The following is a 25,816-nucleotide window of genomic DNA, read 5'->3' on the forward strand; positions in this document are numbered from 1 at the left end:
TTTTTTTTTTAGCTATGCAGGGAGTAAAAGGAAGGCTCAGGGCAGCATAGGACCCCTATTGAACAAGAAGGAGCAATTAGTGACAAGACAGGGGGGACAAGGCTGAGCTCTTCAATGAGTTTTTTGCCTCGATGTTCCTGAACAGGACTCAAGATAAGTCTCCTAGTGGGTTCTCAGATGGGCAGAGGGACACCAGCCTATCAACTGTGGATGCTGACTTGGTGCAGAGTCACTTGGATGGACTGGATGTGTTCAAGTCAGTAGGCCCAGATAAGCTGCATCCAAGAGTACTGAAGGAATTGGCCAATGTCATAGCAGAAGCATAGCAATCCCAGAGGACTGGAAAAGGGCCAACGTGGTCCCTATTTTCAAGAAGGGAAGGAAGGAGGATCCAAGCAGTTATAGGCCAGTCAGTCTCACCTCCATCCTTGGGAAGGTCTTTGAAAAGATTATGAAACATCTGATTTGTGGGAATCCAAAGGGAAAAAATAATGCAGCAAGCAAACCAGCATGGATTCGTAGCAGGTAGATCATGCCTGACCAATCTGGTTTCGTTTTATGACAGGGTCACAAAATGCTTAGACACAGGAATAGAGGTGGATGTCATTTTCTTGGATTTTAGCAAGGCCTTCAATGTGGTATCTCATCCCATTCTCATAAATAAATTAAGAGGCTGTGACATAGATGTTTACATGGTCCGGTGGGTGGCAAATTGACTTAGCAGTCACACCCAAAGAGTGGAGACGGGTCGGTATTGACATGGAAGGAGGTGGGTAGTGGGGTCCCGCAGGGTTCTGTCCTTGGACACGTACTCTTCAATATCTTCATCAGTGACTTGGATGTGGGTGTGAAGTGTACTCTGTCCAAGTTTGTGGATGATACTAAATTGTGGCGTGAAGTGCACACTCCAGAGGGTAGGGAACAATTGCAGGCAGACCTGAACAGGTTGGAAAAATTGGCAGTACACAATACGATGCAGTAAAACAAGGACAAGTGCAGAGTGCTGCACCAAGGGTGCAAAAATAACCAGCATACCTACTGGCTGGGAAGTGACCCTGTCAGCAGCACAGAAGCAGAAAGGGATCTTGGAGTCATAGTGGACTCCAAGATGAACATGAGTCAGAGTGATGAAATCATCAGCAAAGCTAACCACACTATCATGCATCAGCAGATGCATGACAAACAGAACCAAGGAGGTGATACTTCCCCTCTATGTGGCATTGGTCAGACTGCAGTTGGAGTACCGCGTTCGGTTTTGGGCAATGTACTTCAAGAAAGATGTTGACAGACTCAAGAGGGTCCAGAGGAGGGCCACTTGTATAATTATAGGCCTACAGGACAAGCCTTATGAGGAGAGACTGAGGGACCCTGACCTCTTCAGCCTCCACAAGAAAAGGCTGAGAGGTGATCTTGTGTCCACCTACAAATTCATTAGGGGGATGCAGCAAGGTATCAGAGATGTGCTGTTCACCTTGTTACCTTGGGGTAACAAGGAACAATGGTCACAAACTGACAGAGAGCAGATTTAGGCTAGATATCAGGAAAAACTTCCTGGTAAGGGTGGCCAAAATTTGGAACGGGCTTTTGAGGGAGGTGGTGCTCTCCCCTACCTTGGGGGTCTTTAAGGGAAGGCTAGATAGGCATCTGGCTGGGATCATCTGACCCCAACACTCTTTCTTGCCCAGTGCAGGGGGTTGGACTCGATCTGTTGAGGTCCCTTCCGACTCTAGCATCTATGAATCTACAAACCTCACTGCTGGCACTCTCCCTCCCTCCTTCCCAATTGTGAGAGGTGGTGAGGGGGACAGAAGGAAAGCAGGAGATTATGCAATTCTGGAGGTGCAAGAGATCCCTATACTGCTACAATCAACTATGAAGGCATTATATACAGGTTTGTAACCCTACAAGGAACTTCCTTTTTGAAAAAGCAGTACTGTTTTATAGCACTTGCACCCTTTTTGTACCACTACAAACAGCTCAACTGGTTATTCATGCTTTTTCTAGCACCGAAGGTATATTTAGTGTTACAAATGTAACATCTGTCCATGGCCTGCGAGTACATGAATTTTCACAGAAAGAAGATTCAGTGGCGAAAATTAAGTGTAGAAAAGTTTTGGGTTTTTTTTACATTTTAATCCACACAACTTAGATTTAGGAAACTGTAGGGCTAGGGACAGACATTACACATAAGCTGATTTAAGTGATTAGAAACTGGTTTAAACCTGTAACAGAACAGATGTTCAATGCACATAAAGCAGTTTGAAAATAGCTGAAACCAGTTTGAGATAAGCCTGCTTGAATGTAGGATCAGACTTAACTGATTTGGCTCAAACCGGCTTAGGCAATGTCTGTCTCAGACCCCTTGCTGGTTTAAGATAAACTAGCCTCTCCCAGCATCCAGGCACGCTTTCTGGGCTGGGTGGGGCTTTCTGCTCCACAGTAGGGCTGGCCCCTCCCCTCTGATCCCTGGCTGGAGCTCTGGCAGAGACCTGCAGGCACAGAGTATCTGCCTGGCTTCCGCCTGCTAAGCAGGGGTTATTCCCACCGCCCCTCTGCCTTACACAGAGGCATCAGCATTAGCTAGCAGACCACATGCTGGCTACAGTCGGTGCTGTGGGAGACTACAAGGTCAGACAGACCTTTTGGAGCTAATCAACAGGTAGCGTAATGTCCTTCCTTGGAAAAGCTATTTAAGAAGAGCTTGGAGAGAGGCTTTGTTTTCTTAATAAGCTGATAAACACCGAGTTAGGGGCAATAAACATTCTCTGCAGAGATGCTTAGGAGGGGGAGAAATAATCAGAGCTTCCTGCTGGAGCCTTGCCATACCGCCCCCCTCAGCTCATCCCTGTGCAAGGGAAGGGAGAGCTACTCTAGTGCCCCCCAGCTTCTAGCCTGAGCCACTGCAGGCATGTGCCTGCATTTCTAGAATGAAAAGGGAGTATCTAACCACCTCCAAATCAGTTCAAGCTTTGCAGGTTGCACTAACCTGCGAAGGTTGAATCAATTCAGGCTCAGGCTTTTTGAACGTCTGTCCCTAGCCCAGAAGTGCTGTATTTATGCACAACACAGCAGCCTGTTTTCAGTGTGCACTACTTTTTCCCTTTTTCGTGTAACAGGCCAGGGAACACAACAATGCACTGAAAAATATTTCAACTGCTGAATAATATCCACCCTAGAACTTGCATTTCTACTTAAAATCAAAGCAACTTAATACAGATACATTAACGTTCTTGTCAATACTTTAGCGTCATTATAAAACTACCTAAATGTTAACAATTTGAGGGGAGACAGGGAAAAACAAGCCATTTTAAATATTAGCCAATCAAGATGCATTCAAGTGCCATGATATAAGCCCAAAGGTTGTTTTGAGTACTAATTCTTCTTAAGGATTTGGACAAATGTCAGGTCAGTTTAATTACCTTAATATGGAACAGCATGTAAAAAACAAAATAAAACCTTGGACTAAATCAGAGGTACAACTGCCCAGTACAGTGCCCTGGATGGCAGCAATGCATTTTGTAGTGTTCAGAACTTTGCCGTTGCTAGGAAGAGTTCACATTTTTTTTTTGGATGCCAATGTGTGTCAAGTTGCCATTAAAAACACCAGTTCTTAGGGGCTATGAGGAGGTGACATCTCCCCCATAAGCAGTGAAGAGTCCCTGCTTCTCTGCTCTACACACAGCTAGAGCCAGGAGTCACAGGGGGACAGGGGTGAGATGTCTCTTGGCTCCATTCCAGCGCCCCTCTGTCCTGGGCAGAGCCCAGGGCTCAGGCCCTGCTTGGCCAGCCATCAGTACCCTACTGGAACTAGTGATTTGTTGCCTGTGGGTTTGATGACTTCATTTTCATAATGTCAAACTGCTAATCTAAAAGAGAATTACAACTTCACTCAATTTAAAACTGGCTGGTATTTACAGACAAAGCATTAAATAATACACTGCATAATAAGGAAAGAAGAGGTACATCAGTGGGGTAGGAGAGGTGTCAACTGAGCACACTGCTGTTTAAGATTCATATAATGTTTTTCAATCCTTCTTTAAATAAATCAAATGGAATCATGGCAGCCAGTCAGATGTGTAAGAGGGAGACCTATGACAGATTATTTAAGCCATGAATACAAACATTTTATTCAACATATTTAGTTTTATGTAATTGATGCAAAGTTACAAGTAAACAGTTTTATAAACAGAAGAAAATTTTATTCTACATTAGTAGCCACACATTTTATTTCAAATGCTTAAGAGTCATATACCAACCCCCTCATCCCCAAAATATTCTGACTAGCAACTGAGTGAATGATTGCCTAAGAGACCATGTTTTTTTGTTAAAAGTGATCCCACCCGAGTTCACTGAAACACTTCAGTTCTTACCTCCACATTAGAAAGAATGAAAATAAAATTTTCCTATGTTAATCACCTTCCTTATTGACCATTCTTACAAGGGAACTGTTTACACAGCTGTGCAATTTCTTGTTTTGAATCATGAAACTTAAATACTGTTTAGGTCTCTACATGCAAGTCTTAAACAGAAGTCAATGAATTATGGTTTTGTTTTTTTTTTGTTTTGTTTTTTTTTGTTTGTTTGTTTGTTTTTTTGTTTTTTAAACAGAATCACATCCTTAGTTTAAGTAGTTAAAAAGCAGATCAAAAGAGAAAGACCATGAAGGAAATCAGGAAGAAATATGGAAAATGTTTACTCCATTATTCCAGTTCTTGCTGCGTATGCAAGGAGAGAAAAAAAAAGAGGAAAAGTTAGAAATATGGAAGGGGATCATGAGTGGTAGTTGATATCTAGAGGAGATAAATGCAATAGCTAGTAATAAGGATGCTAGCTTCAGTTGTCACTTTTGAAAACAGGCATTTCAAATCAGTTATCAAAAAATCAAATCTGATTTTTAATATAAGACCAATTACAGATAAATCTTAGCTAGTGTGTTCTTAAAATGTTCTGTTTCCTTCTTTTCACGTTCACCCAAAATTGACTAGATTCAAATTTGAGTATTTAAGAGAAAAAAAAAGACAAAAAAAATTCATCATGAATATTATCCACATCTAATGTCATGGTGTGAAAGCAGATTACAAGATCATATGCCTTCTATAACTGTGGGTCTGTTACCATTGAAAACCACGTAAAGATCAACAGATAAATATGAGAAAAGGCTACTTTTAGCGAACTCCTACTAGTTCACTAAAAGTGAGCTTCCGGATCCTCATTATAGAGGTTTGCTATAAAATGGGAGATGTTACTGCTGGTCCATATATTAGTTCATTATTCTTCAGATACTGACATCATTAATGAGAATTAGAAATGTTATTGTTGACATTAAGTCGGTCAAATAATTACATAGAATAATGTTTTACAAGATTTATATTGTAACAGTGCCTTGCTTGTGAATCTAGGTTGGTTTGTTTTTGATAATTACAAGTAACAAAATACCCCCAAATATTTTCTGCACAAATTACCTCACAAACCTACTAAGTTCACTTAATTTTTAAGTAAGGGTCATGCTCCAATGTAACAGAAAATGAACAGATGAGCAACTAGTGAGTATAAAGCAAAAATTTAAAAGGTTGTGTAGTATTTTCTATATACCATATATTTTAGACAAGCCTGCATTGAACAATGCTGGATTGCTTAATTTATCATCTTCCATGAACACGTGCACCTGCTTGAAAAGTAACCCCCTTGTTTATACTATCCTGTATTACAAGTTATATAATTTAGCCTCTGTTGAAACTGGTGCAATTCATACCTCAAACAGATCATAACCTTCCGCTTCACCCCTGTCATATGGACGAATGATGCCATCTTCATGAATGAGACGTGGGGGCCGGAGATTAGACACTTCTTCAGTCGACTCTGCCACTCTGTCAGAGAACAATTCAAACATGTTCAGAACTACTACAGGTTTCTTTGTACTGCAATTGTTCATTACTTACATTCCTTTCTGCTTCTAGTAATACAATAGCTTATTTAAAACAGATGTTCCATTTCCTTAAAATTTAGCCCTTCAGCACACACAACCTGCTTTTCCTCATTCAGACTCCATGAATGATACAATATAACAGATCTCACAGCAGTCAACAAAAGCTGCCATAGTACATGAGTCAAACAGACAAATTATGAAAGACCATGCTTATGGGAGACAGTTCTTCCTAGTATTAGACAGCTATTGACTTCTGTAGTTTACAGTCACAGCTTTTAGTAGCAGTTTCCAAAGTTCTAGTGACAGCAAGTCCTACCTTGCACTGTTAAATCAAATCAGGCATTTCTGGAGGAAAAACCCCACGCTTCATCTCTGATACAGCAGTGGTGGAATTATTACAAAAAAGAGTTAAACAAGTGCACCTCTGCATTCAGGAGCAGACAAACAGACCCAAAGGGAAGCTTCAACATTATGCTTTTTTTTAAGTGTAGATTTTAATTGATAAACATGAAGCACCATTTTCATTATTGTTTAGTTTTTGCTTGGAAAAAGTTTATAGTCTCCATAAACAGTATGGAGTACAGTGAAGCCATGGACAGTCATTACATTTGTAGCATGAAGTACACCTTTGTAGGGCTACAAAAATGAAGCGTACAGCTCTTCAGGTTGTTCATAATACTGAAGATGCCAAAAGTGCCACAATACTGGTATTTTCAAAGAGGAGCTTCTCAGTTGGGCTGCACTTTGTAGCGCTACGTGTAAATGTGTTCCTTAACAAGAGCTGCCACCCGTGCCACAGAAAGTGAAGGAACATCACCAGTTCCTGCAGGGAGAAGCTATAACAGTTGTTCCCTGCCACACAAGCCCAAGAAAAAAGAAGTCACAATTCCCACACTTCCACACCTGTTCTTCTGGCTGCCACTGCCTTCATGGGATTTGCCTGAAGGGGCAGTGTGGCAGAGAGCATATCCCCTCCCCTCCCCTCCCCTCCATGGGTGGTTGCAGTTGTGCTCGACAGCCCAGGTTGTTGCCCTGAGACTGATTCCAGTCCTGGGGCCACAGCTGCAGTCACAGACCCAAGCCTTCCTACAGTTAGGGATAGGGGAAAGATGGCACTGAAAAAAGGGATTTCTTTTCCCCTGTGTATGGATAGGTCAGGGAGCATGCCCTACCTCCCCCCTCAGGCACAACCTCAGTTCACCAACAGGGCTATCAGGGGCAAGAAGAACATGCCCCATCTCTCCCTTAAGTCTTGGGGAGCTGTCCCCAGCTGATGCCTATGTGACATCTGAGACAGCCCCTCTACCATCAAGGTGGGTAGGGCCAAAGGAACAGTTCCCTATTGCCTCCTGGCTGGACAGTTCACCTTTGAGGCAACTTTCTAGCCAGAGGGCTGAAACGTCTGTAGGCCCAACAATGCTACATTTTTCTATTGCTACGAAGTAGTGAGACCCTTTGTAGCACCACAAATAAGCACCTGTCCACACCCTTAATTATTAGACAGTATCCATCCTGAAGTTATAGCATTATTCCTTCAACCATACTTTGGCACATTCTTAGGCAAGTAGCCTGTAAGTACTGCAAACATCCTAATGCATCTAGTATTTGAATCATGTTAAATGGCTAACAAGCATGTTATTACTGGATTTCCCTAAAACACATGGTTCAGTGTAAGATTAAGCCAGCAAACCCTTATTTTCTTCTTTACTATTTTACCTTTGGATTCCCTGAAAGGTACTGCTTGCCATATCTATGATGCCACCTGTTGGACGAGCCACAACACCAACAAGCCCCTTCCCAATTCCTTTAAAGAATCCAGCTGCACCTTCTTTTTTAGCTCCTTCAGAAAGGAAAAAAAAATAGTACTGTATTACATACCTGAAGATCTAAATTTAATAATTCAACCACATACTCTTTTAAATATTAAACTGGAACTCAAAACATTTTTAGCTAGATGACTACGTGCAACTCAACTCAAAAAAAGGACTGATAAAATGGAACTTGCCTCAGAGCACACCCTGCCTGTGATATTACTGCTCAGAATACATTTTACACCTCAATAATCTATGCAGCTGGGATAACAAACATAATTCCAGTTCTTTATATGACCAACACTTGACTAAAATATTAAGTTCTTAGATCTAGTTGCACTAGCATTTCTCATATGACAATGCAATTCTTCCATAGGTACGACTGGAAAAAAAAGTGGCATCTGAAACTTTTGTAGTTACACGGGCCTAACTAAGGTCAAAATTTAGTTCCTAAAGTCTTGAGTACATGTGACAATGGATTAGTAAGAAAAGAACCACAAACTGCAATTCAGTTAATTTATCAGAGACCAACAAGTTAGGCGAAAAAATATTGCAATTTACTAATATTTAAACTGTTAATATGCTAAATATTAGGAGATCAGGGATAATTGTACAACATTCTTCTTGTACTATCCATCACACTGATTAAGCAGTAACCTTAAAGTAAAAGGGTAGACAGATAGCAACTATATCTATATCTGAAGGTAAGAGTTGCAAACAACTGCTTTATCTGCATGACTCTGCAGACATGCAGACCTGGCAAAAGGTCTGCAACTACCCCTGCTTCATTCAGGGTCAAAGTTGGGGTGATTCAGCTAGCCTGTATCACTAAAGTATCACGAAGATAAAAAAAGATGGAACTTAAGAGCTGATTTATGCTCCCAAGCAGCAGCTCCTCCTCCTCTTTTGAAGTGGCTGAAACGCATGTTTGCTCATGACCAAAGACAAGCATAACATTCAGCATAAAACAAACCAATTATGTTTCCTTAAGAAAAAACAAATAATGAATTGTAATGGTTAGGACAATGTCATTGCTAATGACAAAACTGCTAACAATGCTGAACAGTTAGTATCAAAGTACTGCTCAGGCTGTTCACCTTCTTCCCCCAAACCCTTCCTCTAGCTCCCACAAAGATGAAAGATTCTAATTTCTGAAAGTTCATACTGCTGATTATCTCTTTACCATAAACTCTAGTTTCCCAGTTTGTTTTACACTGTTGAAATCATCATAGAAAGTCAACTGAAATAGTTTGCAAAGATAGCAACAACTTAGGATTTCCATTTAAGCTGAAAAGAACTCTGCAAATGAGTATCTAAAACACTTTAGACCTCAGTATCTTTATAAAGGACAATCTTTAATAAGCATATTACTTGAAAATAATCATCTTATACTTGAGTGCCATTAAGTTCAGTTCACAATTTCTCACCAAGAAAGAAAGTTACACATCAGTGAAATATATTGGCCTTCCAAAAAGGCATGTATTTACATTCATCAATGTAGCATAATCATTTGTCTTACCTTCTACAGGTTTAGTGATGATGCCAGTTACACCACCAACAACACCCTGAAACAAACCAAAAAAAATCTCAAATAAATCCACACTTGAGAGCTGGGGATTCTGAAGTCTTATTCAGCCAGTAGATGGCTCTCTTGCTTTATTTTAAAAATTAACATTTTAGGCGAAATGTTCAAGGTAGCTTTCAAAAGCCTTCCCTCTCCCTACTTTCTAAAAATTAATTCCTGGTGACACTATAACCAAACAAATACTTCTTAGAATGACTAGAAAGGAACTAATAAAATTGGCCACACAGGTTATCATCATCTTCTTAGCAATAACCCTCTCTGTTCACATCACAAACACTCTGATCACAATGGACAGGGGCACCAAGAACTTAACATTAAAACAACCATCCATGTAACTTTTCAGCTAAGTATTAGAAATACTCAGGCTAAGTGCAGACATTTGGTGGGTGGTAAGAGGGCCAGGAATTAGGTGGAGGTTAGATCACATTAAAAATAGTGACCTGATCTAACTTAGTTTTCCCAAGTGCAGACCTTACACTTGGACCCAGCCTAAGACACACAAATTGGAAATCAACCTAAACCCGTAACAAAGCAGAAGCTTCATGCACACAGACCAGTCTAAAAATTGCAGAACCTGTTCTAAGATAGACCGGGATTAATGTGTACTCAAACTTAATTGATCTAGGTTAGAATGGTGCATTGAACTTCAGTACAGTTACTTGTGCAGCCCCAGAGAGGGAAAGCCAAACCTCTCACCCCAGTCCCAAGGCAGTGTTTTACCTACCCACCACCCTGGCACATGCTACTTTTAGCCCTCCCCCCTGCCCAGCCACAGCCCTGCTGACCAGCCAACACTCAACCAGACCCTCCATCCTGCAACCTGCTCTGGGTGCTGGTTCCACCAGTGTTCGTGGATACCAGGATGCAACGAAGCAAGCACGTTCAGTGTACATAAGCCAGTTTCAAAACAGCTGAAATTGATTTAAGATAAGCCTGGTTGAACATAGCAGATTTAATTCGGGTCAAACCCGTTTACAGAACTTCTGTCCCAGACCCTTACCTAGTTTAAGTTAAACCAGAATCCCCCAGCTGGGCTGTGCCATTTGCTGCAACCAGCACAGCTGGCCCTGCCCCTCTGCTCTCCAGCCACAGGAGGGACAGGGCTGTGGCCAGACACCAGCCCAGCTTGGCTCCCTAAGGCTAATAGGACAGGGAAAGGGTTTATTCTCCCCTTCCTCCAGGGACTGCAGCCATGGTCTGCCTGGCTGGGTGGAGCAGCTCCTGTCAAGGTAACCTCACCCCGCTTACCACTACAAGGGTGGGGGCATGGCCAGAGCCAGCTGGCATGGCCCCACCAATATCACCAGCTGCTGGAAAGGCTGGCAGATGAGGGTGGGCAAAGAGGGGCCAGAGCCCGTCCCAGCCAGCCGCGGCTCCAACCATGGCCAAGGGAGCTGTGTGGCCACACTAGTCCCAGCACCCCACACCCAGGCTGGGTGACACCGTCATGAAGCCACAGCCAGCTGGGAAGGGCCTGGCAGGGCTGGCCCACAGGGGCAGGGCCCATCCCAGCTGTCTGTGGCTTCATGACAGCCCAGCCTGGTGGCATGAGCAGGGGCTGGCCAGGCAGCAGCATAGAGGCCACACCACTGCAGCTGTGAGAGGGCACCCTGGCACCCAGATGGGTTGTACCCACGGCTGCTGAAGCCGGCTCAGAGGTGCCAGGAGGCCTGAAGCCCAGCAGCCACCAGCCATGGGGGCTTTTGCACCTGCAGCCACCACCACAGCACCTCCTGTCTGTATCTATGCACTGGCTGGGGCCACCAGGGCTTTCTGCCTCCCTCACCTCCAGTTGCCACCGCCACCCCTGCCACACTGCTCTGGGTGGGCACGCAAGAAGCTTCAGCCCAGCACATGAACCTCCGACTCCAGCTCCCGGCTGCCTTCCATCCACTCTGGCCACTCACTGTGATGAGCAGCCCCTGAGGGTGGGTGGAGCAGGTGAAAAGCAGCCAGGGGCTGGAAGCGGGTCTCCACGCATTGGGCAGCAGCCGCTACGTTGAAACTACAGGTTTAAGCTTCCAAAATTAATTTCCAGTTTTCTGTCATCTATATACTGTAGCCACTGTATAGTTATTTACAGTTTTCAATAAAGCTACCTTTTAAAAAAATAAAATAGACTTAACATGGGCTTCATTTCAGAAGAGGTAGCTACAAAGGATAGTTGTTACATCTTCAATATATTTGTGTTAAGAGTAATAGCACTTACTATTTTAATATACTATAGTCCAGTAAAAAGTCAAGTAGAATTGGGTTATCCTATCCTTTATCAAAAATAGGAAGCCCTTGGCAGACAACAAAATTGCCCTAATGGTTAACTTGATTAGTGGAATGACTATTAAAAAGGGAGCGTTAACACCTGCGTAATAAGAAACAAGGGGGTCATTACCAGGCCACTGACTTCTTAGCTACCTAAATAGTAATACCAGTGCCTGCAGTAGCTTGGGGAGTGCTGGAAAAAAGCTACATGCCTGTCCTAGATTTCACACTGTACTATGTAGTCACCCTAAATCATAGGTTGAACTAGAATTTCATACACGTAACAGGCCTTTTCCTCCTTTGGCGAGACTGTCACCAAAGTCTTTAGGCTGACGACCCATCTCCTCTCTCCGCTTCTGCTGGTATTCTTTGTCCATAGTAATAGCAGCTAGCCCTTTTCCAACAGAACCAGTGATCCGAGATACCACTCCAGCTGCTCCTCCTGTCCACCAAGCAGAGAGCAAAATATCAGTGCCTTTATAATTTGATAATCAGAAAACTACACTAGGCTATGAAATTCAAGGAAATGTCTTTTTATTATAGTTGCCAATGTGACAGAAGAACAGTCAAGTATACTCAGATGTTTTTGACGTACCGAGCTTCAAACTTATTAACATGCTAAAAGCAGAATTTCAAGACATACCATGTTAATCTGAAATATTTGTAATAGACTTAGGTTTCATTCTATTGTAAGTTAACAAAAGAAAGCTAATAAAAATAAAATAAAAAACCCAATACTGTCTTGGATATACTATTCAATGGTCCAAATTGTTCTGGGAGTTTAATATCTACTAGAGCTTCATCTATAAAAGCACTGCAAGGTGAAGGATTCATGAATTCTAGAGTTGTATCTTGTTGCCTTTCCTTATTTTTGAAGTACAGCAGCTCTCAAAAGTCAACCACATCAATGATCTGGAAACTGAAAAAAACCCAACCTCTCAAAAGACCAAATGGGCAATTTAAACACCTATGCCTTTATTTCCAAAGTCATTTGGAAAATTAGGGTTTGGATGGGACCTCATCTAGTCCAACCCTCTGCTCAAAGAAGGACGATCCCCAACTAGATCATCCCAGCCAAAGCTTTGTCTAGCCAGGTCTTAAAAGCCTCCAAGGATGAAGATTCCACAACCTCTCTGGGTAACCTGTTTCAGTGTTTCACTACCCTCCTAGTGAGAAAGTTTTTCCTAATATCTAACCTAAACTTCCTTTGCTGCAACTCGAGACCATTGCTCCTTGTTCTGTCATCTGCCACCACTGAGAACAGTCCAGCTTCAGCTCTTTGGAACCACCTTTCAGGTAGTTGAAGGCTGCTATTAAGTCCCTTCTGTCTTCTCTTCTCTAGACTAAATAAGCCCAGTTCCCTTGGCCTGTCCTCATAAGTCATGTAAATATAGGGGGAAAAAAAACCTCTACAACAGATATTACCTCACAGTACAAAAAGGAGAGAGACAGGTTAACCCAAAACTCATTTGTCAAAATAGTGATCGTTTAAGTCCACAATACATACCGACTGTGTGACCAAGGAGACTCCTTACACCAATCACAAAACCTTCAGCAAATTCTTCTGGTCCTTGAACAGCTCCCTAAAAGTTGAAAATTACTATAAAACAAAGAATGCTACTGACTTACTATAAAGACTATACCACTTCACCCGCTAATGCTCTTCCAAAAAAAATCAATTAGCAACTTTAGTACATTGGAAACAACTGGCTCATTTAAACAAGTTGTCTTTGACTAGCAAATATCAATCCCCGCAATTCTTCACAAAATTGCAGAAACCCAAAACAAATTATCAATCTTTAGCTTACTATCAAAATAACCAGCTAAATAAAGAAAAAATATATAATACTTTTACCTGGAAAGGTTCATAAAAGAAAGCCTCAACACCTTCAGACAAGCCTCTGATCAAGCCAAAAGGATTTCCCAGAACATCTAAACCCAGCACAAGAACATACATCTGCTTCAAGAACTAAATAAAAACAAAAAGTATACAAGGTCACTATCAAGTGTTATTACCTATATCACCCAAGTTAGAATAAAAATATAGGTATAAAAACTTTTAAAATATTTTTTTTAAAGTGAGATAATGTTAAACTGCTAGTTCAACACAGAAGCACTTAAATAACTCTGTTTAAGTCATTACAAATGGACTATGGCAAAACATGCACGGTAGGTAGAAATATTTCCATTAAAATATGAATTATTACTTTAATGCTGTACTTCACATGGGTAGAAAAATAAAAAGCTGAAACTTAAAACAAACCCTTTTCAAGGAGTGAAAGTGCTGAATCACAAAATCATGCACTTATTAACAATGGATCTGCAAAACAAATCTGTTCAAGTATGAAGACAAGTAAAGCTTACCCATTTTCCCCCCAATGCTAAGTGACTACATGTACCTAAAAATATATTTTGAAAAGAAGACCTGTTTAAACAAACTTACTTGTTCACTGTAATGTCTAACAACTCTCCACATAAGCTGATCTCTCTTGTAAAACTGATATTTAATTTCAAAGAAAGCAAGTCTGAAAGGAAGGCAAAGAACAAAGTTTCAGAGGATAAAAATTCAATATTGTCTGATAAAAATAATAAAACCTTCTGGGCAACCCCCCCCCCACCCCTTTTTATATTCAAATTATAACAAAAATGCAAATGAAGTACCAAAGACAGTATTAGGCTGCATAATAGTATCAAAAGTTCTACCAAAAACCATTTGATAGCCCTCTTCCCATTTACCATCCTTTTTTCTTAAGCTCAGGACATTATTCATTCCTTTAAAACAAAAGGCCTCCAAATATCACATTCATTTGTGTCCTGCAAGTCAATTACATTCTTCCTAAAACAATTATGCTGTACTTGCTATCAAATAATGGGCAGAATGCAAGGATAACATTTATAAACCAGCATTATTGGCTTACTTAAATATAAGATCATCCACATCCGTCAGAGTAGCCCCAATACTTTTCAACAGCAAGTTGACAGAATGGATAGTGATCATTTCTTTGTCCCTGTCTGACGTTTCTCCCCCTGAGCCCAGAGACAGACTCAGATGCAGCTACAAGACAGAAACATTTAAGAGCAAAATATTCAGTGTGTTAAATCTAACGTTCAAGTCAAATATAAGAATTAGTTACTTGAACAGTTACTGTGGAATATACTTAAAAGGCTAATAATAGAATTTCTCCAACAACATTTGTATTCCTCCTTGTACACAGACCTCCTTAAATTAAGTGTCTTCATTCAAAGAACTGCTGGATAGTTCTAATGCTTCTTAAGTTACAACTATATCCATCAGTTAGTAAGACAGTAAGCCAAAACAACTGTGACAAACCCAGCTACTGACAGAAATTTAGTATTAGTGAAAAACAGCTTCTTTCAACTATTACTATTACAGATCATTAAACATTGTTTTCAGTTGAACTGCAGAGATTCTATAGCATTTGCGTTTAGCACTTTAAGCTCTGGGTCTCTTCAGATAACTATTTCCCTAGCTCTTTGCAAAGCACATCTACATTTTATTTCCCAACTTGGATGTAAGGTAAGAACACCTTTAGTTCACTCATAATAACCAGTGTATTCCATGACTGGGAATATACAGCAGGTGAAGTCAATTTTGAAGCTTCTCATAGTCTTTGCATATTAAAGTTCTTTCTTCCCAATCTTATCACTTCAACTAGTTTCTGAACCATGCCTCCATCTATTTTATTTTTTTAAATAATGGGACCACTCAAATGAATTAAACAGAAGGCTGTATTGCCCTTCTCTCAAACTTATTGACAGCATCTTTAAATCCCTAAAATACATTTAATAGGGCTAGAAAAATTGTAACCATCTCTGAGCTACATAAAGATCTATGACCTATTTCATAAAAAGCTCTACTTAAGAGAAAGCAAGCAGGTAATTTAAAGAAAAGTGTTGCTTCATCAGTCAAATCACTGCAGAGAGAGTACTACAGCCAAATTCAGAATTAGAATACCATAGTTCTACTCCAAAAGGAACAAAACACTGGTAAAGAAAAAAATGAAAACTGTTTACATCCTTGACATGAAAATCTTGATTAACAGTATTACTTTTTAAAAGTTAACCTCTTCCCTATTTATATAACAAGAGACTATATACTTTATACACTTCCTTGCTTAGACATCCATTCGTTATACCCTGATATTTAGGAACCAATTTTTACTAAGTGTAGATCAAACAAAACAGATATATTTTATGATGAATTCCAACTTAAGCAAGAAACTTTTCTACTTGATAATAAGGTATTTGACTAGGCCAGGGGTGGGCAAAACACAGCCCAGGGGCCAGATGCGGCCCACCAGGCCATTCTATCCAGCCTGTGGGGCCCCTAAAAAATTTAGAAAATTAAGATGCATCTGCCCTGGGCTGCTTGTCATGTAGCCCTCGATGGCTTACCAAAACTCAGTAAGCAGCCCTCTGCCCAAAATCATTGCCCGTCCATGGACTAGATCTAGTGTCGTACAAGCAATGAAGACCAGCATGAAGGGCTGTATTACTGTTCATTTAAGTATTTAGTTAAACCAAATGTCAGGCATAATGCATTATAATTAAGAACTTAAGACAAAACAATATTCATCTCTTCCCCACCCCTACACATACCTTAATTGGAGATATATGAAAATGCTCAAAGAAGCTGAGGGCCGACATGTCAGATAGAGAAGATTCCATTAATTCAGCATTAAGAGCATCCACATCTTTCTGGATTAATTTAGTCTGTAAAGTGTACGGAATTATTGAAAAACCCAAAATAAAGCCAACACTCATTTCCTTGGCTTTTATCTAAACTGAAACAGGAAAAGACTGCTTTGATAAAAGCAAAATCAGTAGCTGCTCAAAATGGTTATAGCACAGCCAAGTCCTCCAAATCAGGAAGCGTTTGTCGCATTAAAATTTTGATAGCTATGCTAATTGCTTCTTCTATCCAATGGAAATAATCAATACCTTCTAGATAATTCTGTGATACAGTTTCTCTGGCAAAACATAAGTTTTATTTTGACAGAAGTGTAAATTGTCAAATTTGATTTCATCATGCTTAAAATTTCTTGTAGATTACTATTGTTCTAACTCTGCTTTCAGAAATGAGGTACCAAATATGGCCAACATTTATTTGAAGTGCTCTTCCCTTTAAAATTTCAGGGCTACTCCCCTAAATTAGACAGGACTTTCAATTTTATCTGGGAGACAAAAAAAATATACAGAGTAAACCAAAGGATTTCATCTTCCTTCCTGAGCTGATTAGGTTGGATTTTGCTCCTTCTGAAGAGGTACAGATTCTATAAAAGTCATTTATCCTCCCATCTATTCTTCATGTTCAGTTGGAGGCCTGCCTAACTAGGTATTCTTTTTCCATTAGAGCTAAGAAATTCTTCCATTCATTCTGCTTCAAAACTGCCCATGAGTTTAATGTGGTAATTAGGCACAGCACAAACAAGCAGTCCAATAACAACACGCATACCCCTGTTACCCAAGTTCCTCAAACCTAATGCTAGAACTCCCAACTCTAAACTTAAGAGAATATTGAGGACTCTCTACAGTTATAATTATAATACATTCTAATTAATAAAGGTTAGTATATGCATATAATTTATTTTAATTAACTAAGAAAAAACCCCAACACACAAAAAACAAATATTCATCTCTCCCCAACCCTCAACTAACGTTGAGTGCTCTGGTACAGTTACAGATTTGATGATTTTTCTGAAATTTGCTTAAAATCTGGTCTTCAAAATACAGTATTAACTAGGTAATAAATACATTTTTTAGAAGTCTACAGTACCCTTTGCCTTTCAGTTTCTGGGTCTGTGGATGGTGTGAACAGCTCAACAACTGCTCCTAGAAAACCTTGATCAATTTTCAATGCCATTTCCTGGATTAGAACCATAAAATACCTGAAAAGGGGGAGAGAGAGAGAGAAAAGGAAAAAATATATTTAAAAAAGCAACAGCATGCGCCTCATACGTCTTAGATGCAACATGCTTGGTACTAGATTCTTAAGGACTTGTTATGGAAGGTTTGTAGTGCATTATGGGATGTTTTTAATAACTTATGTCAAAGCAGAATATTTCTATGGAGGGGCAAATTATTGATTCCTTCTCTGACCCTCTCTCCTCCTCCTCTAGCCAGTATGTTATATTCACAGACATAAAAGAAGGGAAAGAGGTACAGTCTGGAGAGCAACGGGAGAGGAGCAATGAGGTTATGGAGAGGGCAAAGTAGGGGAGGGGCAGAGGCCATGGAGAGCTGGTGACAGGGGCAGCAAGAAGGCTGGAAGGTCAAGTGGGAGGGGGCAGAGGGCAAGGGGACCACCTGACACCCCTAGCCACTGCATTCCTACTGTAAGGGGCAGGGGAGAAATGTATTTAAGAGACAACCCTCCAATAATTAGATTCTATACCTGGAAGACTACAAACAAAATTTATAAAAATTTTCCATATACAGAATCTAAATTACTGGAAGCGTGTCTTAAATGGTTAACTTAGATTTGAAGAAATATAGTAAATCAAAGACAAAATAAAGCTATTTCTCTTGAAGCCAACAGTTCATAACTTAGTTTTAAGCAATTAGTGCACTATGCACAATGCAACATACCTTCTGAAATAAACACAGCTCAAGTCTGGAGAAGTAATCTGCATTGTTAGGACAACAGACATACTTGTCAGCTCCGCTTACCAAGGGAGGTAGCTATTAGGGCTGTGTGAAGCTTCGGTTGCTGATACGATTTGGCAGAGACTCAGCGCCTGAATCTCTGAATCCAAATTGAATCAGGAGATCCTTTAAGTTCTCCTAGTTGAATCAGAACCCTTTGAATTGATTCAGAGAGATTTGACAATTTGGACAGACACAAGCTTTAAATGTTTTTTCTACATACCTGAAGGTACAAGATGGCTTGTGACTGCTGAGACAGTGGGGCAGATGGAGCATCCCACAGAAATACAGGGGGGTCCCCAGCACACTTGGCAGCAGACCCAGAAGTGAATCACGTGCACTTCTGGTCCACTTCCAGGTCTGCCAAGGAGCATGCAGGAGGGTCCCCCCACCCAGCGACAGGTGCCTTCTGGGTCTAGGGGGGCACCCAGGGTCCCCTCACAGCCAACTGCAGAGCTCGGGGGGGCTCCCCCTGCACACTCGGCAGTGGACCCAGAGTACTTCTGGTCCTCTTTCGGGTTCATCACCGAGCACGTGGGGGGCCCTGCCATGCTCCTATGGGACGCTCCATCCGCCCACCATCACAGCGTTCACGAGCTGCGTCTGGCAGCTTGAGGTATGTAAAAAATATTTAACGCTGTGTCTATAGCCAAATCACTGATTCTCTGAATCAGCATCGAATCTGCAGATTGAGATTTGGCCAAATCGAAATCAAGGACAGTGATCCGAACCAACCAACTGAATCACAGTTCCCGATTTGGGCCGAATCTGAAACGAATACAGCCTGTTTTGCACACCCCTAATGGCTACTACTGTAGCTGAAGTACATGCTATCATTAAGGGAATTTTTACACATGCTCCAATGCATTCAGATTAAATTAAAATCCAGTCTGCTGCTGGAGCACTCTAATCAGAACATCTAATCTAATCCAGCATCTCACACATTCAGCATCCCCCGGTTTCAAGATGGCAGCAGGGGTGCTTTAACTAAAGTTAGTCAAACAAGCTTTAGTTAAAAGTGCTCCCATTGCCATTTTGAAACACAGGGACACTGAATACACAAGATGCTGCAGGCATTTTAATTTGAGTAGCTCCTGAGAACCGCTCTAGTTAATGTGCACCTCCTCCCAGCCCCGGAGCACACATGGAAGTATCCTAAATGACCTCATTTTGCTTACCTGGGTAACTAGACAAGACAGCTTCTGAGGAAAAAAATCAATTTATGATAGAAATATCCTCTAAAGATGCTTTAACACAAAACAAAACAAAAAAAACAACAAAAAAAAAAACCACCCAGAAACCAAACTGACTTACCCTCAAAGTTCAGTATCAAAACTGGGCTTGTTTTAATGCTAGCTTTGAAACATAAGGTCTTTAACTAAATCTAAGGTTATTCAGAGGTATTAACTCCATAGGCATTACATTTACTTACTTGAACTGGAGTACTTTACTGTACTCATTGAATCTGGTAATGATACTGATATCAATGAAGGGCTTTGGCTCTGACAAGAAAAAAAAAAGTACAAAGCAATTAGTACATTCCATTCTGTGGTTAAATACAAATGTTTTATGTAGTAACAATGTAGTTAAATTTTCCAATCTTTATTTACCTGAATCTAAGGCAATTGACTTGGGAGGGGCCACAGGGTGAAAAGCAACAGGAAACATTGAACCTGGTAACTGGTTATCAACCTGGAACACATTCACAAGAATGGAGTAGTGTTTTGGTAAAAGGTGAAGTAATATTTCCAGATTTAAAACACTGTCAGAAACTTGGGTTTTTAAATAATTAGAAAGAATTCCTTTTTTAATCTGTTATTTTCTCTTTGTATTAAAATCTGAAGCCATGTTATTAGCTAGCACAGTGATTCTCAACCAGGATCTGCAAGATGCTTTCAACCAGGGTGCTGCCAGAACCTTTTCAGGGTGCCACGGGGTACAAGGAGATGGGCACATGCTAATCCATGCCTGGCCCCTACATGAGGGGGTAAGCACTGTACTAAATAAAATTATTTTTAGAACTGGAGCAATTTAGAAGTTATGGAAGGCATGCCTGGAAGCTAAGAGATTGAGAATCATTCATCTAGTGCAGGGGTTGTCAACTGGGGACATACATACCCCTGGGGGTACTTGAGACAGCCCTGGGGGGGTGGGGGGGTGCAGCCAGACACGTGGTGGCGGCGTGAAGCGGTGAATGGCAGTGGCAGCTGCCACGTGCATGCTCTCCACCCCCTGCTACTGCCATTCACCACTCTGCGCCACTGCCACACACCGCTTCTCCACTCCCCGTTGCTGCCATTCACCACTCCATGCCACCACTGCGGGCCACCAGCTTCATGTCTGGCTGGCTGTCAGCACCCCCCCACCCCCAGTCTGGAAGGAGGTACACTCCAGAAGGGGTACACTCCTTTAAAAAAAGGTTAGAAACCCCTGATCTAGTGCATAGGTTAGTTGATCAGAATAACTGCTCTGATTAGAAACAGAACCTCAAAAATCGTACCTAAATAAGGGTTTACTTAGTATTTGGGGAAAGGAAGGTAGGGGAAAGAAATGCTCTCTTCCATGCCCTCCTCACCCCCAACCTCCTATTTCCACACGCATGCATCCATGAAGAGCCACATTTTGCAAGATTCCCCTATTAGTGACATCTCTTTACTTCAGAATCTGTAAGACCAAATCAAAATATTGTCCTGTCCGCAAACCAGGGGTTTACCTAATTCCTACAGGTACAGGAATACCTATATACACTGTTATGATTAGAGTGCCTGACTGACTAAAGAAAAAAAATGAAAACCTAACCTAAACTGCAACCCCTCTTTCTCCAAAGCAACCATACTCATACGCTTCCCAGTAACAGAGCACTCCACTATAAATGACTAACATCATAATCACTGCAGTCAGTCAGTCTGCGAAATTATAATGAACCAAGTAAAGGACAGACTTTTCAGTTGTTTAAGATTTTACATGCAATTCTGGAAATAAAGGGGACTTTTAAATGTGCTTGGGAGGGGAGGGGGGACAGCACTTCAATTAGAATGGCTTCGAGAGCCACTCCAATTCAAATCCCACCACATCTACTGCATCGGCGTCCCCACATGTAAAATGGTTGTGGGGGTGCTTGAACCAGAGCTCATTTGACAAGCTTTACTTCATGCAACCCGTCCCCCCGTCCCCACCATTTTTAAGTGCAGGAATGCCAATACACAAAACACAGGAGGCTGCTGGAGCATGGTAATTACCACATTGAGGGACTCGGTTAAATCGAGTCTGCTCCGACATGCTGAAATTCTAGCGCATCAGAGCAGGCTCCATGCTTGTGTATAGGCACCCAAAATGACTAATAAGAACACATTTACTTGTGGTCCCAAGGAACAGCTCCGATTCCAGATTTTAGAAGAAGCAAATTATTTCTTATGAAAATTATAGCCAAGGAGTTTTGTTTTTCAGAGAGATTCCTTTAAGAAATATTTAAGCCGTACCACACATTTTCTTCCTTTTCCAATCCCTATATTTTATTCTCTACTATTGTACCCTTCAGAGAACACCACTGCATGCTTCTTTCTTTTCCAGAACAAAAAATATTAAAAGTGGGTAAAATATATGCAATCTAGGTCTGTAGGTGGAATTCAGTAGTTGACATAGTTCAATAGCCATACTTCTCCTTTCAGAATACTTCAAAAAATTCAGTTTTTGTTCTTTCCCTGTTTTCTACCAAGTACTGTCACATGTTTACAGGAAGCACTATATTCCTAGTTCCACAGGGACAATATTCTTTATTGTGCAATTGCTTCTTCACACAAATACATGAAAGGTCCTAAACACCTTCAAACAAATTCCACCAGACACAGTCCTTTCAGCTTTAGGTTAGAGAGAATAACTGAAAGATGGTACCTGAAGCCAGTTCAATTGAGCCCGTAAACTTCTTTGGTGAGGAGACTGTTTGAACTCAATTTGAATTCCTGATAAATAGTTACGCCGAATGTTGCACTTGCTTGGAAGGCGCATTTCCATTGGAATTTTACTGAAATTCACCTAAAAACATAAAAGTATACACTTAAGCTCTGCTTAGTTACCCTTTTTCTCCTAAATTTTATATTGAACAAGCCTTTAGAGGTAATCAGATATTCAGTTGCAAGTAAAATAGTTAGCCATTCCTACCACCTATATATTTTTCTTGTGCATTAGAAGATGACAGTTCTACAAAATAGGGCAGGCCATCATACACAAAGCTTGCTTTTATATCCATCAGTACTTAAATGAAGAAACTAAAGGGCCTCTAGTTAGCAAAGTGCTGACATCTGTGTTTAGGCAAGTGTCTAAATAATGAACTATAAATAATACTGCAGCAAATGAAAAGCTATTGAGTCTGTATTTAAACAGCAAATCCAGAGTTTTGTCACTACTTATGACCATGGATTCCACGAAAACATGGTAAATAGAACCTGATCATCAAGTTCAAGGTGAATGCAACATTGTCGTGCCCTGTAAAATGGAAGCGTTTTAATCCTTTCATGAAGAATGTAATTCAAGAAAGATTTCAGGGAAGTAGAATTCAAGATTAGTACAACTCAAAACATTTAATAATTAAAATTCAGAAAGCTGTTCGACTCTTGAAAGAAGGGTCATAAACAGTATACAGTTACTAAATAGCTGAAAATCAATCTTACAGAACAGTTCTTATTGACAGCTACTTAGATAGAAATGCTTGTAAAATTATGCAGATATATAAAGAGCAAAAGCATCTCCTATACAAACTTTTCATGTGCTGCCTAGATAGACTCTAAAGGTAAGACAAAAGGTAACAGTTATACAATGTTTGCTAGTGAAATTGTTTAAATGCTGAAAAACCACAACCATACCTCAAAGTTTTCTAGTTTAACCCAACCTGGATCCTCCATAGCAGCTTTAGCAAGATATTTTTGATAGCCCTGCTCCAATAGGTTAATATGCTTTTGATTAAATGGTTTCCATCTCTGCTTTGGTTTAAATTCCCACACAACACCAGAACTGCAAGATAAATGAATGAAATTAACTTATTTAAGAAGTTACAGAATTTTTCCATGTATGCAAATCATATACAACCACATATTTTTGATTTTATCTAGCTTGTCTCGTCTCTCAAGGTACAGTGCTAAAACCAAGTAAAGCTGCACTTAGAGTTGAAAGAAATTGGGTTACTAGTCCAGGAGAAACAAGATGAAAAAATAAAGTTTCTTGAAACATACTCCCTTTGCTTTCTCTGCACCACAGAAAAATTAAAATATAAAGCCTACACCACAAAAGGGTGTGTGCAGACTAAATGGGGCCCTAAATTGAAGCAGGGTGGGTTTAAAAACACCTCTTCAATTTAGGGCCAATTAAAGCCCCATGCCATGCACATACAGACTTACCTGCCTCTCTGGTAGTGGGGAGGGGAAGGTGAGCTGCCAGCAGGGAGAGTGGTCCCTGGGCTGCAGGGGGGGCTGGTGGTTCCCTTCATGGTAGCAGCAACCGCCCAAGGCAGCACCAACCTGCAGGCACCCGGCTTGGGCAGTCCCAGGAGGCACTGAAGTCATGGACGGAAGCACCTGCCCCCCACACAGCTCAGGCCAGCAGGCATGCAGACAGGCAGGCTCCAGGGGAAATAAAATAAAATTTAAAAAAACCCCAAAAAACAAAATAAACCAGGCTTGCCGCTTTTTTTCCCCTGCCTCTCTTGGGTGCAGCCTGCATTCCCAGGCTGCCACCAGGGCTTCCTGCAGAGCCCCTGACCCACACGGAGCCCAGTGCTTCGCTCCACGGCTGCAGGGACAGCAAAACAAACTCCTCGGAGGAGTTCCAGGTCATTTAAGGTGCATTATGGCACCGAATTTCCTACAGAAACTGGAATTAATATGCAATATGCCACCAAGGCATGCAAACACCAACACCATTGAAGGGTCCAAGAGCATTTCCCTCACTTTGAAGAGTCGTGCACACACACCACTCATTTAGTCTACACATGGCCTAATACGTCAGATTCTAGAGATCATTATCCACCTCAGAAGGACAACTATGGAAGTGAATTACACTTTACATCTACAAGACTATTTGATCTATTTAGAGGGATACTTCTCTTCTCTATCTAGTACCTAGTAATCCCGATGTAAGAAATTTCTTGTTTATTTTCATTGTTGACTAGAGAGAGTCCAAGACTATGAAGAGATAAGTTTATTTCTTGATCAGGCTGCTCCATCTCCTCTGCTTGCCGTGCTCTGGAAACTAATGCAACATCATCTGTAAAAAGTAATACTCTTTGCCGTCCATCCAGAAAGGACACCCAATGTATTTGGGTGTTTGGGTTGTAAGAAAATTGGCCACAGTCATCCTGTGTTAGAGAAAAAACCTGACATACATGAACTGGTTATGGAAATAAGCAAATTACTTCTCATTCATTGCAACGCTTAGTAGTCAAATTAAAAAGAAAAATTAGAACTTAATAATGGAATTTAGTAAGTCCCTTATGTTGTCCTGTACCAAATTCAGTGCAAAGTTGATGGAACAGTCATTCCATCCTACAGGCCATCTAAGTTCTCTTCTAAAGATCAAGTAAACCAATGATTGTGTTCAGCCAGATATTACGAGTAATAAAATGAAAACCTCAGCAGCAATAGGAGAGTTCAGAAATTTTTCAACAAATAATACTGATCCTTAAATATGTAAGAGGACAAATCATTAGAAGTGAATTCTATTTAAAAACACACCAGATTCCTTTCATAGTAAAAGTAGTTCTGAATGAAGGAACAAAGCTATTCAGGGATGTACATTGCAAGAGCATGAGTGACTATTAATGCAATACCAAATCACAGGTTCACACATATTTATTTTAAAGCATTCTAAGTTTACATGCAAGATACAAGCAGCTCATTTTCAGTTCACAGAAGTGTTTCGTAAGGTGCTTTAACTTACGTAGCACCACCACTGCTATATAAGTGCCACATTCAGCTAGCAGTTCAAAATAGAAACAGTAACAATGTTCTCTGTGTACACAGGCTTCCTACTCCAATAAAATGACCGTCTTCACTTGCCATTTCATGTTCTCACCTCTACAGAGGCATGTCTGATGGTGCAAGCTTCTACTCTTAACACAACAAAAATCCTACCCTTTCTCCTCCTCATACAAAGCATCATTAGAGCTGACTGACTGTTGTATAAAAAGCAAATTGAAAGTCTTTCTTTGATGACAGTGTCATCTCTGCATCATTTCCCACACAAGAGTGCAACACATGCCCAAGTAGGAAGGTCTTATACATTATCCATGGGCTTATAACATATCCAAAGTCTGCCTAAACTCCAGGGCATCACTGTGGACTGATTTCTAGCTTGGTTCAAATTCTCCAAGCTTTGAAGATATACCTTAAGCAGATCATGTTCGCCAACAGTCTGTGCATAGTTCCAGATTAGTTTTCTTATTCCAGTTGGATCAGCCCACGCAAACAGGCATACCTCCTTTGGCTTTAAATGCATTGCATCCTGTAGTCCACTGCAATAAAAAAAAAAAAAAAAAAAAAAAAAAAAAAAAAAAAAAAAAAAAAAAAAAAAAAAAAAAAA

The 25,816-nt window shown here is 40.7% G+C and overlaps 1 protein-coding gene across 1 annotated transcript in view; it reads right to left on the reverse strand.

The window, feature by feature from the left end:
* The window catches only part of VPS13C (vacuolar protein sorting 13 homolog C), a 220,119-nt gene that overhangs the window by 13,404 nt on the left and 180,899 nt on the right, over positions 1 to 25,816 (reverse strand). The window contains exons 67-82 of the mRNA XM_019504366.1: positions 25,622 to 25,748; positions 24,358 to 24,593; positions 23,107 to 23,254; positions 22,139 to 22,279; positions 19,858 to 19,939; positions 19,680 to 19,749; positions 17,379 to 17,490; positions 16,202 to 16,315; positions 14,500 to 14,636; positions 14,025 to 14,106; positions 13,437 to 13,550; positions 13,089 to 13,164; positions 11,860 to 12,023; positions 9,257 to 9,302; positions 7,643 to 7,766; positions 5,753 to 5,867 (exon numbers count right to left, since the gene is read on the reverse strand). Coding sequence (XP_019359911.1) covers positions 5,753 to 5,867; positions 7,643 to 7,766; positions 9,257 to 9,302; positions 11,860 to 12,023; positions 13,089 to 13,164; positions 13,437 to 13,550; positions 14,025 to 14,106; positions 14,500 to 14,636; positions 16,202 to 16,315; positions 17,379 to 17,490; positions 19,680 to 19,749; positions 19,858 to 19,939; positions 22,139 to 22,279; positions 23,107 to 23,254; positions 24,358 to 24,593; positions 25,622 to 25,748 — 1,888 coding nt within the window. The remainder of the gene's footprint in view (positions 1 to 5,752; positions 5,868 to 7,642; positions 7,767 to 9,256; positions 9,303 to 11,859; positions 12,024 to 13,088; positions 13,165 to 13,436; positions 13,551 to 14,024; positions 14,107 to 14,499; positions 14,637 to 16,201; positions 16,316 to 17,378; positions 17,491 to 19,679; positions 19,750 to 19,857; positions 19,940 to 22,138; positions 22,280 to 23,106; positions 23,255 to 24,357; positions 24,594 to 25,621; positions 25,749 to 25,816) is intronic.

Source organism: Gavialis gangeticus, unplaced genomic scaffold (assembly GCF_001723915.1).
Source record: "Gavialis gangeticus isolate Ggan-Ray unplaced genomic scaffold, GavGan_comp1, whole genome shotgun sequence".
NCBI classification, from domain to species: Eukaryota; Metazoa; Chordata; order Crocodylia; family Gavialidae; genus Gavialis; species Gavialis gangeticus.